The 18383-nt window shown below is 48.5% G+C and overlaps 1 protein-coding gene across 1 annotated transcript in view; it reads right to left on the bottom strand.

Moving 5' to 3' along the window:
• Positions 1–18226, bottom strand: part of SELENON (selenoprotein N) — a 24342-nt gene extending 6116 nt beyond the window's left edge. Inside the window, exons 1-12 of the mRNA XM_019512447.1 lie at positions 18208–18226; positions 14613–14730; positions 13641–13771; positions 12789–13001; positions 12325–12449; positions 10963–11100; positions 8620–8701; positions 7369–7557; positions 5840–5945; positions 5229–5341; positions 3758–3859; positions 74–2013 (exon numbers count right to left, since the gene is read on the bottom strand). Of these exons, the coding sequence (XP_019367992.1) occupies positions 1843–2013; positions 3758–3859; positions 5229–5341; positions 5840–5945; positions 7369–7557; positions 8620–8701; positions 10963–11100; positions 12325–12449; positions 12789–13001; positions 13641–13771; positions 14613–14730; positions 18208–18210 (1491 nt within the window). The 5' untranslated portion in view covers positions 18211–18226 and the 3' untranslated portion in view covers positions 74–1842. The remainder of the gene's footprint in view (positions 1–73; positions 2014–3757; positions 3860–5228; positions 5342–5839; positions 5946–7368; positions 7558–8619; positions 8702–10962; positions 11101–12324; positions 12450–12788; positions 13002–13640; positions 13772–14612; positions 14731–18207) is intronic.
• Between the last annotated feature and the right edge of the window lie 157 nt (positions 18227–18383).

The raw sequence follows: 18383 nt of genomic DNA, 5'->3' as shown, positions 1-18383 counted from the left end.
CAACACAGTTATAAAGCTAATACTGAGAAACACCCCAACGGTTATTTAACACACTACAGCAGTGGTTCTCAACCTTCTTAGACTCAGGGCACCCCTATTAACAACTTTTGTGAACTGAGCTGCACCGTTTAAAAAACTGATTTATTACAGGGCACGCCTTCTTGTAGAGGGGCTAGGCAGTAGGACCAGGGGAGTGGGTAGTCCGGGAAAAGCCTGAGCCTATTTGCTTATCTCCTCACATCTCAGTGGCACCCTTCAAAGGTGCCTAGGTACCTTGGTTGCGAATCACTGCAGTACAGCAGACCTGGGACAAAGACCTCTCTACCAGATTGGTTTTTTAATCTGAAGTATGCATCCCATGAAGGAAGGAAAACAAGAATCCCAAACAGCACAGGGGCCTTGGGGGCTGTTCATCTTGTTTGGTCCACTGAGTGCATTTCAGATTAAATTGTGCTTCACTGAGCAGGAAAAAAAAAAAAGCATCACCAGCCCTGTTGTTTGGCTGTGGCAACTGGCTGCTTTGATTGTTTACCACTGATTCTGTCTGACCCAGTGACAGGACAGTAAGTGTTCAAGGGGATGATAAAACAAGTAATCAATAGTTATATCCATGGACTGTAATAGGATTTTGCTATCTAAAGGACATCTCCATCTTTTTAATTAATTTATGTTTATACAAGTTCTTGGCTGCAGGATCGAATAAGAGCAGCCATTGAAGACTGTTAGAGAAGGAGGATCACCAACAGTTTGATGGCAAATTCTCCTTCATTCTTCACCCTTGGAAAAAATCCTGTGTGCAGTTCTCAAAGATGTCAGGGAAAAAACACTTCATTTCTATAGCAGCTAACGTGTGAGACAGACACTCAGCCCTCTCTTTCTAATAAATCTTTTGCAGCTGATGAGTTCACTTGTTCAGTAGACTTGGAAACAAAACATGCAAGATGTAAAGTATGGATGGTAGCAAGGTACAGCTATACACAACATGCAAAGGCTTCTGGATGAATAATACCTGGGAATCATGTTAGGATGTCTCAGTGTTTGAAGGCTCTCAGGACAACGCTGAGCACTGAAACACACTGAAAACATGTTTTGATGACAAATTTCCCACTGCCAGTTCCACCAGGTCGACTCTATGATCTCCCTCTCAGGTGAGAGCCTGACAAAGGTAGGTCTTACAGCACACCAAACTGATCTAGGCAGCTATCCGATACCCTTGCTGAGAGAAGTGGAAATACAGAGACCCTAAAAAAAAGGCCAGGTCCCAGACTACACAATGATTTGTAGATCAGAGTCAACTCATTTGAACTGCTCCAGAAGCAAGGAGAACCATTACCAAATGCTAGACGTTTGTAGAAAGCATCATACGCGGGCAGCTCAGTTCTGCAACCCTTGTTCATAGAGAGTGGCACGTGACATGAACAAGTGGTGTTGTATGGACGGTGGGTAAGGAAGTCAGGCCCTGGAGAACAAGTGTTTGAAGTTTTCACTCAGGATAGTTACAACATGAGTGCATAACTTCTGGAGTAAAGATTAAGCAAAAGAAAGGGGTGGTAATACAGACTGTGACACACATGCACAAAAGGCTTATAAATTAAGGTGTTTTAGCTCCTCTAGAAGTTTCCTAAACTCGCAAGGGGAAGTTATGTAAAAAGAGAAATTAAAACCTTTTAAATGATGCTGTTCTAAAATCTACAACCCTACCATTCAGTTCAAGGCTGCCATCCTAGAATCTTCTGCATTTCAGTATCCACACCATGTGTACTCCACAGAGGAGGAAGAACCAGCTTAGCCAAAAACCAAGCTCTAACAACTCCCAAAGTTAGACTTGCTCCTTTTTTTTTTTTAAGTCTGCAAGAAGGGTTTTGCTCTGTGCAGTCCCTCCTTCAGGAACTGGAGGTAGGTCGCAGTAGAAGGATCTTCAAAATTGGTTGAGAAACTGAAGACACTGCTCTCAACTTCTTCGGGCTTCATAGAAGTAATATCCAGGAAGTAGTTGGCATTGATGTGGTGAATCTGGGGAAGGAAGCATGCCATAGAAAGACACAGTTTAAACAACTACCACTGTAAGGGCAGTTCACCAGTCAATGGATTAGCCGATAACCAGGTGAACAACATACTTATGCCCTTCACTAAGTCCAAAAACCTCAAAGTGCTTTGCAGTTGCTAGTGAATTATGCCTTTGAGAAACAGGGCTTCCATTTTACAGATGGGGTGAAGCCATGAGAGATTAATAGCCTGCTTTCCAACACCGCTAAGCACCTGCAGCTCCATCGATTTCAGTGGCAGCTGGCATTACCCAGTGCTTTTAAAAGCAATGTTCAGCCACAGACAGGAGGGGTAGGATTACACAGGAGTCCTTGCGCACAGGAGCCAGCACCCTCAAACACACGCTGTTATTGAGAGGCTCCTTAGAGAGGACATTAGGAACAAAGCATCCCTTTCATTTTGCAAGCATTACATGCACCTGTCTGGTTCCCATCATGCGTGCACTACTAGGCTGCAAGGAGTTACTGCTGTCCTGTAAGGAGACACCCGTGGAGAGAGGCAGACTGTAGGTGTAGACAGCTTGTTTTGCTCCACACTTAGCTGGAGCAAAACAAGCATCAAACGCTGTTGTCTCTGCTGTACTTCTCCAGTCCAAGGGGGTGCAATGGAGTCAGTCTGCTGACCTACTAATGACTAAGATCAACCCAGACACGGGGTGGGGAAGGATTAAATTGCTGGAACCTGCTGTGAGTAAGAAAAGGAGTCTGCCACACTGACCCAAGACTGGGGCCTGATGGCAGGTTGGGGCTGAAACTATTGGTTGTAACGGGCTCCCTGGAAGATGCTGACTACAATCTAGAGAGCTCTGAAGAGAGGTAAAGGCAAGGAGGCAGGATCTGGGTTTGGGTTATTCTGCCATAGATTCCCTCACAGAGTCTGTCTGCATCACTTTGGGGCTGTGCCTGTCACAAAGCCCTTGAAGGATAAGGCAGAAATGTGGAGGGTCCACAGCTTTGGTGCCATTCTGGGGAGGCGTGGAGGAGCTAACACCAAGTTCCAGCTTGACTGTTAAGTCCCATCTCTGAGAAGGGGTGGCTGGAGAGACAAGCACACTGAAAGCACACCCAGAGGGCCAGCCTCGAAACTCTGCCCAGTACAGGGAACCAAAGATCACAGCGTGATTTAGCACAGCCTGAGGAATACCCATTAGCGGGCACTCAGCTAGGGTGTGACAGATAGTTTCAAACCCAGACACAGAGAGTTGGAGAGGGAGGGGTGAGCAGGGATTCACGCATCCAGATCCTGATTTTGACAGCAAGAACAGATCTATGCTTCAGGGTCCTCATCTATAAAATGGAATCATATTTATTTGTTTGGTATTGCCAAGAGCAGAGTTGGGGGCTTTGCAGACAGTTGAAACTGCATCTTGGCAAACATTCATCTTCAACCTTCACTCAGGTTCTTGGAAAACAATGAGGGCTTTGTAAGGGCTCAGCATTTAATGCAAGTCACTGACACATTTCTCCTTGTGTAACTATAAGCAGCTCTAATGGCTCATGTCAGCAGAGGCTTATTCTACTCCAAACTCCTGCTATATATAATCAGACTTAGTGGGATAAATATTTTAGAGCAAGAAAAACTCTCCAATGCCAGGTGCTATCTAGGCACCCAAGACTCCACGGGATCTGCTGAGAGATGAAAGACTAAATGAGAAGGAAGTGGGTCATGGATGGGAGAGCCAGAGACCCAGGACAGAGGGTGGCTGACGTACCACTGTTCCATTGGGAAGGCAGATCATCATCTCCACAGGGAAGTTGTATTTCTCTAGGTGCAGCTCTGCTAGCTTCCTGTAGAATTCATTGTCTCTCTTGGTCTGTAAAAAAGGACCCCAGAAGGGCATTATGTGCTAAAGACCAGCAAAATAGAGAAAGGGGGAGCAAATGCAACATACACATGAAAACACGGGAGGGAGCAGGACTGAAAAGCTGGACCTGTTCTGCATGCAATGCTGGCCTACTGGCTCTCTCAATCAGGGCACCCTAATGTTCATTACCATGGGACCCCCTGCAGTCACACTGATGCTGGCAAAGGTCCAATGGCAGATGTATCCAGTATGCTTTCTCAAGGGAATTAAATCTCTCTGACTGACTGATGTCTGGATCAATGGCCAGGGCTAGGAAACAATCAACATTTATGATCCACTAAAGATCTGCCAAGCCAGGGCACTCCAAATTAAACTGACACTTCCTAGCTCACAACACTGGGGGGAGCAGGCAGAGAAAAACGCCAGTGTTAAGTAGGTGAAGCTCCCTTTCTGGGGGGTTTTGCAGGCACTGTATCTCTGACCAAAGGAGGATCCTTGAGCTGCCTCCTCAGTTTGCCTCCATCTGTGCATTGTCTTTATTCTACCAAAAGGTGCCAGACTGGGAACGCCACAGACTGCATGCAGTGTGCATCTCAGGGAAAGGCTTTTGGCTGAGCAGCAAGCTGAGAAGACCACCCCATCCCTGGAAGAGCTCTGTCTCTAGCCAGGCCAGGTGCTGGTAGCAGCACAGGTGGACATTTGTCCTGCTAGGGAGCGGACAGAAATTCAACTCCCTTCTGCCCCAGCAATGGCATCTTCTGCCCTTGGCCAGGAGAAGAGAAAGGCAGCACATCCAGCCACCTGCCAGCATTTTATTCACCACTCCGATCTACTATGTTCACCCCTCATGCACAGCTGTTAGGATTTCTATGCAAGCGCCACCATTAGTGGGGCAAGGAGGCAGGAACGCAGGCAGTGAAGCCAGTGCTACGTACACAAGCAGTGCTGGCCTGTGTACGTAGCACAAGGGAGCCAGGTGGCCGAGTGCCTCACCACAACCTTGAATGCAGCTGGGATACAGAAGTGCCGTCGCCTCTGGTTTACTAATAGGAAACCGAGACACAGGGAGTGTCTACGCTGCGCCCTTGCTGCTGTGGAGCACGTTTGAGTGCACCCTATCTACTCAGTCTGGCTCACGTGTGCCAAACCTGGCATCGGGCAGCGTATCTGCTCTGGGGCATCTCAAACACATGGGAGACCTAGATCCTGGGAACCTTGGACACACTCAGAGACCAGATGTCTAGGGTTGCCCAGAAAGTGGGGAAGAAAGCCAGGGCCCCCCAGAGACCCCATCCTCAGCACTGCCCGGTCCCAGGGGTGTTAAGCAACTGCCTTTACCAGCCGTATTGGCACAGAAGTCAGACAGGACACCACTTACCTGCAAGTCCTCTAGCTCCTTCACTAGTGACCAGCTGCTGACAAAGCTCTCATTCAGCAAAGTGAGGATGGGCGAACTTTCCAGGACTGTCTCCCGGAGAGTCCGCCCCGAACCTGCCAGAGACAGACAGACTGATTGTCCCAGCTGCCCCCCAATGCTGCAACAGGGGGTCTTGAATGCAAGCGCTCTGGGTGTCACTGCTCTAGATGCTACATTGGTCCAATCTGGTGGCTGGGGAGCAGTGCGTGGGAACAGGCTGGAGAATGCGATAGGCTTTGTAAGCCTACAGGAAAGCAAAGATGGTTCCCCACCACCAAGATGCAAGGCCCAGACCTTTCCTAAGGCTCAGGGTACTGCAATCTGCGGTGGTTTGGGCCCGCTGCAGAGATGTGTCTGCGCTGCAGGGCTCTGGGCTGGGCAGTGACTCTAATGCAACCTGTTCTCACCAGCACAGCATCACCTCAGCCAACTGCAGTTCATTTTCCCATTGATCCCAACTGCCTGGAGAAGCCTGGACAAGGCGTTCCTACTTGGGAAGGGCAGGGGGCTTGGCTGCTCATGTAGCATCCCCTGAACCCCCCTTAAAGAGAGCAAAGGTGGCAGCTCCTCACCTCAGCAGGACTGGTCGTCCAGCGCGCCCCACAGCAGGATGGAGTGCACCAGCTTGTTCTCAGCTTTTGCTCTCTCAAAGGCTTGTGTAAAGGGCAGGTACGAAACCTGGAAGCAGGGCGGAGGTTTGAAAACCCGACACCAAAGCAACCCAACAAACACAGAGCAAGATTCAGAAAGGCTGGGCCTGCCCCAGCATGTCACACAATGCAAACCGAACCAGCATGTAAACCCAGCTGTGCACCTCCATGGGTTCAACGCACAGCAACTAAACCTTGGCATTTCCAGGACAATAATCCTCTCTGCCCCACTGCCCCCCTCACTGCCATTCAGAGCCCAGTCTTGCAAGCGACTGGGACCCAGGACTCCTGGGGTCTGTTTGCAGCTCTCCCACTGACTTGCTCTGCATCACTTCTCTCTGTGCCTCTCCCATGTCCAAGATAAGACGAGAGCACTTCCCTCCTGCCAGGCTCCAGACAAACGAGATGGTGCATTCACTGACTTTAGAGAGTGTGAGGGGATCCTCTGGTGAACGTGACCAGGAGAAAGGCATGTGCTAAGCCTGGGGCTGGGCAGGTCAGACACACTGTTCCCTGGCACGAAGCACAATTTGTCTGAGAAAGATCTGAGATTTATGCAGTTGCCCTAAAGAATGGCAAACGGCTTCAACTCTGGGGAGATTTCCAAAGAGCCTGACAGGAATGCAGAGGACATATGCTATTACACGCGTGTACACTAGGTAGGGGTTTGTCCAGCTGAGCTTGCTCACAGGCCCAAAAAAGTTGATCCTGTTTATTAGAAAAGATGCTGCAGAGATGTGGCTCCAATCACTCAAAGCTAAACTTTATTAGCGCCTTGGCAGCTCACAGAAATACTCATCCCAGAGGAAATCCCATTCCAGGGCTGAGCTTGTGCTTCCGTTCACTCAGCTGCAGAGAAGCAACTTGCTCTTATGGCTGCTGGGTTATTAAATCACTTGGGTCACCCAGTGCCACAAACACACTTTTTATTTGGAGATGCTGAGCCATGAGTGGCTCATGTGGTGCCTGCCAATAAGAAAAGCACAATCCCAAGGTTCAGCTGAGACTGAAGGGAAGCCACTTTTCAAGCACCATCATTACCGGCCTCTCACAAAATAGCATCGGTGGTGACTGATAAGAGCAAGGCGAGATGAGCTTGCACTTAAACGAGCCTGAGCCATGAGATATCTGAGCTCCATCCCCGCCTCCCGGCGACCCTGGATGACCAACCTCTCTGAGCTTCTGATTCCTCCTCTCTAGAGCAAAGACACCACAGACTAACCTCACTGCACTTAATCCAGCCTTGCCAAGCTCAAGTCAAGCGCTACAACACACGGACAGCATATACTGAGTCAACGCACTGTGTGGGGTCCCTCGGCATTTCTCTCTTAAGCCAGCTACAGCTCTACAGCTTTTATTGGGCCTCAGGATGACTAGAGCATCTCAGTACAGTTCTCTTTTTCTCTCTGAACCACACCCAGGAGAAGAAACAGGGCAGGCGCTTTGCTTACTTTCTTAAATGGATACATGGCAACTTCCAGCTTCTGAGCCGCTTCCTCCCAAGTGATTTTCTGCTGCCAGGTTATCTCTTCAAACACAAACTGGATGGGCTCCCCCGTGGGGTCTCTGCTGTCAATCACATTTCCATTTTCATCGTGAATCACAGAAGGGATGGATGGCCCCATCGATTCTAACTCCATCTACAACAGGAGCACAGAGCTCAGTCCCTAGAAGAGGCACCATCCCCAATTTCCCTCTGCCCCACCACCTTCAAACCCATTTCCAGACACCCAGATGTGCATGCATGTGCACACACACATGCACAAGGGTATCTGTCTGCAAAGAACATGCACACCACCTCTTAGTGTTCACTCAAGCCCTGCTTAATCCATTGACATGCACGTGTTTGAAACATTTCCCCCAACTCCACATTTCTGTACCGCTCACAGCTTTGCACTGATTTGGATTGGAAAAGCGGAGATGCTACCCCTACAAAGATTTAGCATGGAGATTTTCCATCTGAGGGCACCAGATGCCCAAGCTCTTCTCTGGGACTTGTCACACTTGCAGTACTATACAGATGTTTCTCTACTCACCCTGGCAGTGAAGCAGTTTTATGGGCAGCTGCAAATAGGAAGGCTGTTACCGAGCTTCTCTATTGAGAGCAGTGGCCAGGCTATGTTTATAGTGCGTGGTCTGTCCTAAGTGATTTGGGGGATCTGTCATGAGCCTTATTTTTAGTTATTAAAGAAGATCTAAGAGAAATGGTATTGCCAATCCCAAGACATTAAGAAAAAACATCATGCGGTAGGTCCCCTGTCCCTGAGTTATGAGATATCATTTGAAAAGAACTGGGGATGTCTAAAAGCCAAACGCATGATGTACTTTTTTATTTCCCCTCAGGGCTGTAAGTCTTCAGCACACAGGCTTCTGAATTATTCCAAAGCCACCCAAGCCAGAAATTAACTTTAATTTTTAATGAAAGCCAAGATCTTACATAAATCACGTGACTCCTGGAGCTCTGACTCAGAGACAAAAGTACCACATATCACAATACGAGTTAGGAGAGTTGGCAGCCATGGGCAGTGTCTCTGTATGGTGCTCTGCAGGCGTGCTGGGAACATTAGGCTCACGTCCAAGCATTCAAGGGGAGTGCTAGCAGCCCTGACGGCAACAGCAGAAGCGAGTGCTACAGGGCTGCCATGGGATATATTCTGGTGAGTCACAAGTGTGCACATACAGCCAAGTACACTGCTACCAACCTGAGGGAGGTAACCAATGTCCACCTCCATGTTGCTGCTTTCGCTCGCCCCATACAGCCATTCCATGTCAACGTTTAGGGACCTGGAAGAAGAGACCAGCACATTTACAATCAGCCATGTCTAAGAACCATGTGCATGAAAAGCTCTCAATCACAGGAGTCGTTTAAGATACGAGAACCTGAGGAACAGCCACCGTCCCTCGGTTGGATCCAAGCCTGCGTCCCAGATCCCAAGAGCCAAGTTTATGTGGAGCTCCATGGAAGTGAGCCGGCAGGCTTCCACAGAGCTCTATAAATAATGGACCTCATTGAAGGACTGCCCAGAAGAGCAGCGGAACTCATGCAAACAGTTAAGGGTGTGTGGAGTTTTTGGACAGGGGAGGGAAGCGTCCTTCCCAATCCCTGAGACTCTGCAAATCCCATCCCTGCTGCACGTTACTTTTTTGTACTAGCTAAAAACTCCTGGAACAAATGTGCAGGCAGAGCCACAAGTCGCCTGGGGAACATTCCACAGAACGGTCTTGGCCCATGACGGTTTGAGTGAGAATTTAGCTTTTTATCCCTTGTAACGCTGCCAGCTGCTTCCCAGAGAACATAAATCTACACATGCTGAACACTAGCCTTGGAAATCTTGTTAGCTTTGCATTTCAAAGCAGATGAGTCAGGCTCCTCTGAACCCCAAGGTGCCAAGACACAGGTGGAGAAACCCCCCTCTCCTGCCACCTTCTAAGCTGCAACAGAACCAGCTCGCTATGGTAAATGCGAACATATGTGTTCAGTCTATTCAAGGCTCTGGCTGGCAGAGTGTTCTCCATGGCTCTGTTAAAAACATGTTGCTACTGCAATAATGTGTTCCTCAGTTTTATGGATAACAGTGGAGCTGGTTTCATTCGGACTTTCAAAGGGCTTATGACAAAATGTGAAACATCAGGAGGTGTCTAATACAACACGAACATCTGACGGTTCTTCTGGACCTGGCAATGGTCCTGCTGCCTTCTGCATTTGCAAGTTATAGCTGCTGCCTGATCTCTAATTGCAGGCTGAGCCTTCTCTGGAACTCATACAAGAGAAGCTGGCCAGACATTCACTGTGAATGCAGGTTTGTAACAGCACAATTAAAGAGGCCAACGTGCATCTGATGTTTTTTTATCTGGAGTTCTTTGAATGCTTTACAAACAGTAATTAAGCCTTGCACACAGGTAAAGTAAGTTGAGTGGTGTTGTTTGTGCGTTTTTAAAATCAAAAAGCCAAAAAAAAATAAAACAAACAAGCACAGGAGATAAAGTGACAGAACCACAGAATCACAAATAATGAAGGTTGGAAGGGACTTCAGGATGTCACATCTAGTCCAACCCTCTGCTCAAAGTAGGGCCATCCCCAACTAGATCATCCCAGCCAAGGCTTTGTCTAGCCAGGTCTTAAAAACCTTCAAGGATGGAGATTTCATAGCCTCTCTGGGTAGCTTGTTCCAGTACTTTACTACCCTCCTAGTGAGAAAGTTCTTCCTAATCTCTAACCTCAGCTTCCCTTGCTGCAACTTGAGCCCATTGCTTCTTGTTCTGTCATCTGCCACCGAGAACAGTCCCGCTCCATCTTCTTTTGAACCCCACTTCAGGTAGTTGAAGGCTGCTATTAAATCCCCCTCAGTCTTCTCTTCTCCAGACTAAATCAGCCCAGTTCCCTCTCCTCATAAGTCCTGTGCCCCAGTCCCTGAACCATTTTTGCAGCCCTCTGCTAGACTCTCTCCAATGTGTCCACACCCTCTCTGTAGTGGGGGGCCCAAAACTGGACACAGTACTCCAGATGTACCTCACCGGTGCTGACTTGATAAGGGTGGGGAAAGAAGTCAGTCCAAGCTGGTGAGCATCAGAATCCATGGATCCAGAGCGTACACTCCGATCTCAAAGGAGTCCTCCTCCCTTACTATGTTTAGTGCTCAGAAAGTAAATCTATTTTTTGAATGTCCAAAATTAGTCAAGTGGTAAAGGATGCATTGTGTGCAGGTAGGATAGCATTCCCCAGGATCGAAGCTTGGCACAGTGAACTTGGTCTCCCGAGTTCAACCTCCTTCTGACATGTTCATCTGCAGGTCTGGGTGAGTCACTTATCTCCCTTGTGCATAAGTTGGGAATGGAGGGGTTGGTTTGAGCAATCAATACACTCGGATACCTTCAGGCAAGAGATGTCACCATAAATGCCAGGTAACACTCCCTAGTTGTGACATGCACACACAGCACGGAGCAGAGGGAAATCACAGATCCCCTTGGCTCTCGCTCCCGTTCCACACTGTAACACATCTCAGGTCTCTCCTCAGTGTATAAACAAGGAACAAGAATGGCTGTACCTGTTGTTTGGGACAAAGAGCTTGAACTCTCGAACATGGGAAGAATCTCTAGAGAGGATGACGTGTCCTGTGAACTGGCCAGGGGAGAACCAGAAAGGGAAATCTGGAGGCTCATTCAATTGGAACTCAGCATGAATCCTGAAATGGGAAAACAACAGTGAGCCTGTATGCTCCAGCTATGACCAAGGGACCATAGGGAGGAGAAAGCAAAGTCTACATGGACTGCTGGTTGTCATGTCACGTGCTGCACTTCTGAAAGCCAGATAGTAAGGTGAAAAGAGCCATTCAAGGCCCTGCACAGCACAGACAAGAAAAGAACCGCGTGCAGCATAAAGCTGTTTGAGGAGCCAGATGCTCCTAAGCAGCATTATCCTTACAGCACTGCTACACCCCATGACTGACCAGACCTTCCCCTTTCAGTTCAGGCCATCACCAGAGGGAAAGGGGAGATTGCTAAGTCTTGTGGATTTGCTTACAGGGCAACAGTTCCTACACAATTAGGAGCATGGGCTGCTTGTACACACCACGGGGGTTTACTTCAGTTTAATTCTCCCTGAACTGAAACGATGCGTTTTTTAAAACACCGCTTCAATTTAGGGAGAATTAAGCCAAAGTAAACCCCCGTGATGTGTACACAAGGGTCAGGCCTGACCCTTATCTGCCTCTCGGAGGTGTTGTATTTTGCTACGTCCCAAAGTCATTTAACGCGCAATACACCACTGACAGTATAAACAGCAGGGCCATTAATGCGTAATACTCTGCTGACAGTGTAAACAGTAACCCCATTAAAGCGGTGCATAAGGGCATTTAAGCAGCCAATTTTGTGGCATGTACAAAGGCCCATGGGCACCATCTACAGGAATCGAGGGAGTAATGCACATTAACAGCCACTTCCTGCAAGACTGGCCCGGGAGAGTGGTCTGTCTCCTCATCAGCTCCACATATACGGTAGCAAGGAGGGTGTGTGAACACACAGCTCAACCCTGAACTCACTCTGCTTCTGAGGTGCATTCAAGTACACCAGCACCTGCTGCCATGTTGGCTTCTTTAAGCCTCCTCCCTTCTCCCTTCCCCCAGTCTCTCACTGTCTAGAGGATGAGGTCAAGACCTTTTTACTTGCCAAGTCCTTTCACACCCTTCTTCCACCCCAAAGATGAGTTACAAAAACTAACATTTGGGAAATTTATAATCCTCAAATCTGTCACTTCCATTTTGATTTGATGGGGAAAAGGGACTTCGTCTAAAAAGAAGAATTATGTAGATCTAACTGAAAACATGCCCTAACCTCCTAGTTAACACCCCTGCCTCTTCTGCCCTCCTTCCCTCCCCCCGCACCCACCTGCAGCCCCTGGGAGTGCTTACCTGAATGCTATGGTATAGTAAAACTCGCTGCTTGCCTGGATGCAGGCCACAGCGCCTTGAGGTGCAAAGCGGGTCTTTACAAACGGACGTGGATGGAACATGCTCAAGAGTTTGTGGATTATGATCTGTGGAGAGAATCAAAGACAACAGACATGAGACCAGTCACCTGTAACATACATTTCTGCTAAGCAGAGCTCAAAGCCTACCCACTTAGACAGCCAGGAGGATTAAACAATTGAGACAATTTAGATCTGACTGAGATGTTCCATCTTACGCTTCTCCCTGGCATGTTCAAAATCTGGCTAAGTGTATTTAATAATTCTTCTATACACTCTGCACTTCCAGAGCTCTTAAAAAAACATACATGAAAAGCACAAGGTTCAACACGACAGAAGAGTCCCTGTGCCATGCACCTCACCTGGGTGAGAAGGCAGACCGTGATTCGGAGAAGGTGGTGTTCTTACCTCTTTGCCCTTGGGGGCTGGAGGGTAAAACCGGTTGTTAGAAAGGTACCCAGTGAAGATGTTCAATTCGCTAGGGATAATCCACCAAGGATCACCAAGTTCCAACTTATTCTTTGGAGGGAGAAAAGCTTTGAACTGCCTGGCAAACATCATGTTCACCGGGGCTGCTGGGGCAGTCCAGTTCCGGAGCCCAGACAGAGCAACGTGAGAAATCTGCAAACGCAATGAGAGCATCAGAACAGCTGAAGAGGATGCAGGAGGATTTGAAGAGTTTTGCCATATGCAATGCTGATGGATACGAACTGGTGCACAGGGGTCAGCTGTCTGGAGAAGGGAAGCAGAGTCTATCCAAAACTTTGCCTGCAATCAAGGGCCTCTTAGCAATTCCACTGCAGCTGGAAGTTTCTGACAAAATAACTAGTAATAAAATAAAACAGCTAGCCTCATCATAGTGATGAACAGCATAGAAATGGCCGTATATAAACACGGTGTCTGGAGTGTAATCGCCCCCTCTGAGAAAGGGGACTTTTCAGAGCTGAAGCTTCAGTTTTGCAAATTCCAGCTGAGAGTATTATGCCCAGGCCACACGCTGGAGCTTTCTCTTTAGTGCATAAGCTTTGGAAGTACGTACATAGTATAAAAAAGGGGAAGGTACTGCAGAAACTTGTGAGGTCACTAGCAAAAGTGCCAAAATAATGTGCCAACGGCCTCTGGCTTAGTCTGATCCCTGCTCATAGAAAGAACCACCCTAATAACAAACACAATATATTCGTGTTGATGTTATTCCAATGTCCAGAGCCAGCTGCATGGGTGTCGGTGAGAAACCGATTCACATGCATCCTGTGCACTTACTCCTAGAAAACCGTCTTTGCTCTTCGTCATCGTTTCCATGAGCAAGGGCTGGAATTTAGCAGCAACAGACAGCATCTCCCCACTGGGATCCAGTGTCTCTTCCTCTTCGTATTCAGAGACAGAAGTAACACCTAAACAAAGCAACAATCATTTAACAGCTGGGTTATTTCTTCCCCCACCCCCTGCAACCCATGATGAGATGATTATACGTCTACTATTGGAGCAAATTCATTCAGAATCTCACAGCTGTCGCTTTGCTGCATTCGGTGGCCCTAAGAGAATTCAGATCCACCTCCTTCAAATAGCACAGGCCTCTGTTACTTGCTTTAAAGGAGAATCGCCCCTTAGCTGAGAGCAGTATAAAGCCTATGACCCAGCTGAGCTGGTCTGATTCCAATTCCATCTAGCCAGGAGCCGATATACACACTCCAGCCAGCTCAGTACAGCAGGATCAAACACACTGGGTATTTTCACTGTAGTTTAAACCCACCCGCATGTTATCGCCATGATATTTCAAGCTGTTTGGCTTCCCTGAGAACCATTTGTTACAAAGGGATGCAGGTTCCAAATGGGCACTTGCTCAACCACTATCAGAGGCAAGCAGAGCAAAATATGAATGGAGCCCAGTGACTCCCAAATGGGCTTGGCCTCACCAGCGCTGAGCTGTATCTATCAGTTGCCTTCACCCACCCCAAATCCCTTTTAAGCTCCAGACAAAAGTAACTTATGTGCTTTACTAGTCCAGCACCAGGAGCATCAGTCTGACAAAGACCATGCTTGGTGAAAGCAGTGTCTGACACGTAAGCCTTTCCAAAAACACTTACAGCTTAGCGGCTTCTCACTGTAGAGGTTAACCCCTGAATGGCAGGAGGGAAAGAAAACGTAATGAAAGCCACTGCGTACATGTTATGTTCAGATCCTCACTGTCCATCTACTTCACTGCACAGCTGACCTTTCAAGGTCAATACCTACCCGTTAACTTCTCAGCTATTGGCTTGAACTCCTCAGGGCTCAGGTACAGATCATTGTTAGTGTCCAGGGAGGAGAAGAGAAAAAGGCCCTCATTTCCCAGAGCCTTCAAAGCTGTCTCCTAGGTGAGAAATAAAAGGCAAAAGAGTCTTAATTCAAGCTGCACTACAAAATTCATTTAGGCCCCCCCAGCTCAAGAGTTATTGTGCATCTTTAACAATTACAAACAGAGCTGTCCAATGCACAGACGAATGCTCGCTGGCAATACCTTGCTCTATTGACAGTAAAGATTAGTGTCTGGGAACTGTTGACGGAAGTGTATTAAAACTACATCTGGCTGCACAATTCACAACAAATCATTTGCTCTAGCTTTTCCCTCCTCTCTTTCGGAGTTGTCCCCAACATCCCTTGCTGAAGGCATTGTGGAGGCCATCACAGAAAGTGTTTTGCAGGTAGTAGGCTCCCTGTTGGTCATGGGCAAATGAACAAGTTACAGAGACTTAATGGGCTTGGGCATTTAGCAGTTGCCATGCATTAATCACCTGTGTGCCTGTTCTTGCTGCAAGTGAAGGGGAAAGTAAACCATGCTAATTTTGCCCTGTTTCACTGAGAGCTAAGTTACTGTGGCTTAACTTTTATCTGACATAGGGTAAGACCAGGTGCACGGACATTTAGCGCACACCGGTTGCTCCACAGCAAGTCCCCACCCGCTCTTAACTTGCTAGAATCGGTTCATTCATTCATCCGTTCCCACAAATGCCAGGGAACTATTTTCGTAGCCGGGCATCTTACCCAGAGTATGGCGACTTGCCTTAATTACCCAACATCCTATTCAGAGCTTGGCAGTGATTATCTGAATGAAAGACTCACTTCACACAGGTGAAGGGAAAACTAACCAAGCCCTCGTACATTGGTAGAAAGGGAAATAAAAGCCCACAACCCAACGACATTCACAGCCTAGGTGTCAATGGTGGCCACCTAGAACCAAACTAGGATCTCATAAGCAAAGCAGGGTGGGATGACAGCTTTCAGTCCCTTGCCCCTAAGAAGGGATGTTGCCAGGTTAAGTCAGAATTCAAATGTTCCTTCCTCTGCTCGGTGAACAGGTCCAACCACCCCATGCCTCACTTCCCACACTGAGACATGAAGAGTGTGGACAGACGTAACAGTGTCACAGGTGTTAAATTATAATGGTGTAGGCTGTTCACACACTGACACATAAACCACTTGAGTTCGCATTTGAATTTACAGCAGTTTCACTTATTCCAATACAGCCTGGAGAGAAATAACCATTATATAAAATAGCCAATGCATGTGTCCAAGAGGTAACTCCTTTTCCCCCTTCCAAATGATTGAAAGTCACATCTGTCCTGAGCCAAGCCCTCTCGGGCCTCCCCTGAGCAGTGTGCAAGGCCTAATTCATTACAGAAAAACATGCGGAGAATCTCCGGTGGAAGGTGCCACCGTCACTTGGCAGAGACCTAAACAGATGGCTCTTCCAGCCCGTTCCTCTCCACTGCATTCAGAACACAGGGGGGAAAAAGAGACAAAACACAGGCAGAAGGAGAGCGTCAGGATGCTGGGGAGAGGGGGAGATAAGATGGAGAAGGGAAGGAGAGGGTCTGACAGCCCTGATCCTCCTTGCCACTCTGCAGCAGGCTCTGGCTCTCCCATCAAGGACCATGCTGACAGATGGGGCCAAGTGCCCACCAGCAAAGCCTCCAGGACCCAGAGTAAATAGTCTTTATTCTTCTGTTTATTCTCCACTGCCTGCAGCACCATTAGCAGCCCCAGAGCTCCTGAACCCGTTTATTTTCCATCTGCTGTCTGCCAGCCTGAAACATGGCTAATGCAGCCTGGAAGGCTTTGCTCCTGTTGAGTGCAGCCAAAGCGGCACTCAGGGACTTCCAGGGTGGAGGGGAAAAGGGAGAAGGAAAGAAACCCCCCGACCCTGGCAAGGCAAGCAACTGGCAAAGCACCAGTTGGTGACTTGGACTCACAGAGCATGGCAGGCAGATCTCTCTGGGCCAGTCAAGGCCTCTTCACAAGAACAAGGTGGGCCAGAACTAGAATATTAATACAGGAAGGATGGATTGGAAGGGGAATGAACAGTGAATTAATCCAGGTACTGAAGCTATGCTGGGCTTTGACAGACAGGATCATGCCTTTATTCCCTGTAGGAGGGCCCACAGTGCAGCTACACGCAAACAGGCAACCACAACGTGTTGTGGCACTGCCTGGGCATAGCTTGCACATGAGCTCCTGCAACCGGCGCAGCCAACTTGGGGCCTGTTTCACTGCATTCGGAAGTATTTCTAAAAACGCACCAGGCATTTCAAACGTGCCCCCACCTTGCAAGTCAGCGCGACCGGCTTCTGGCAGGGAGCTAACCGAGGAGCTGGGGAAACTCTGAAACGTAAACAGCATCATACAAGGGCAGATAGCACCCGCAGAGCTCCGGGCAGGCATTCCCCAGTTGGATGAACCCTTGCCGGTCTCTGTGCCTTTCCGTTTTGTTTTCCCTTTGAACTTACTAGGTCAAAAATTTCACTGATCTGGGCCTCAGGAGACTCCGGGCCGACAGTGATGGCTGAAGAGCCTTTCTCGTTCCCATGCTGCAATGGGCACAACACAACGCAGCTTCTGCCTGTTCGGATGCTGCAGACGCCAGAATTTAATCTGACTTTATAAATATAGAGAGGTAGGAGCCAAGCTGCATGCTCCGAGGGGTATCTCATCATTTGCCAATGGGACAGGCAGTTTCCCCCGTTTGTATTGTATTAATCCCAGGCTGTGGGGGCCAGGAAAGATCCCTTCCACTCCCCAACTTGAATACAGTACTAGGCTTGTAGGGTCCCCACCCCCTGCCTTTTTCTACATCGTCAGACTTGGACCACAGCTAGCGGTGAGCCTGTCCGGGGCACCCCGCTTCTCCCGCTGGCACCAAAAACCTCTCTGGTTCTTGGCTGGTGCATCTTAGTCAAGCACTCAGGAAAAACACTCCCCCCCGGTCCGACTGGGGAGGACCAGCAAGGGGGTTTCACCTTCCTCCACCCTGCAGGGCATGGTCCACTTTCTCAGATCACCTGGACATGCATTACCTAATCAGTCCCACGCCACCGGCAGTGCCCCCTGCTACTCCTGCTCTCCTTCACTTGGCACACTGTTAGGCTGATTTGTACTCAGGATCCTACACGTGTGTTATGGGATTCTTTGTGGCTGGGGTGCAAAGGAAAGTCTGAGCTATTCCTGGGGCCCCTTGCATGTTTTTTCCCCTAAAAGAAGCATTCATTCTTTGAACGACAACCGAGCAGAATCCAAGGGAGTTGAGACCAGCGAGAGGGGCTAGTGTCACGTGCATCACATGCAAACATGTGCCATCAACCAGCTGGGACCCACATATGTGGCACTGGGGTACAAATGGGCACCCCTCTGCTCCAAAAGGCACTCTCTGCCACGAGACGGGTTAAAATAGCTGTTCTTCCAGCAAAGCTAGTACCTGGGATTGGACAGGCACTTTTCCAGGGGGTATCTGACCAGCATAGGGATAGCTTGGTCCCATTAGAAATACTAAGAGACACAGCATAGGAGGCCTCACCATCCAGGGATAGCACAGTCCTTTGGCCTTCTTGGAGACGATGCTCCAGAACAACGAAGGAGCACGCTACCAAGGCTTTCAATATAGCTCACAAGCCAGTCCTGACAATCTGAAACCAAAGGGAGAGTAGAGACAACCTTTAAAAAAAAAAAAAAAAAAAAAAAAGGGGGGGGGGG

This window comes from Gavialis gangeticus, unplaced genomic scaffold (genome assembly GCF_001723915.1).
Source record: "Gavialis gangeticus isolate Ggan-Ray unplaced genomic scaffold, GavGan_comp1, whole genome shotgun sequence".
NCBI lineage: Eukaryota > Metazoa > Chordata > Crocodylia > Gavialidae > Gavialis > Gavialis gangeticus.
This window is presented reverse-complemented; position numbering and strand designations above follow the sequence as displayed.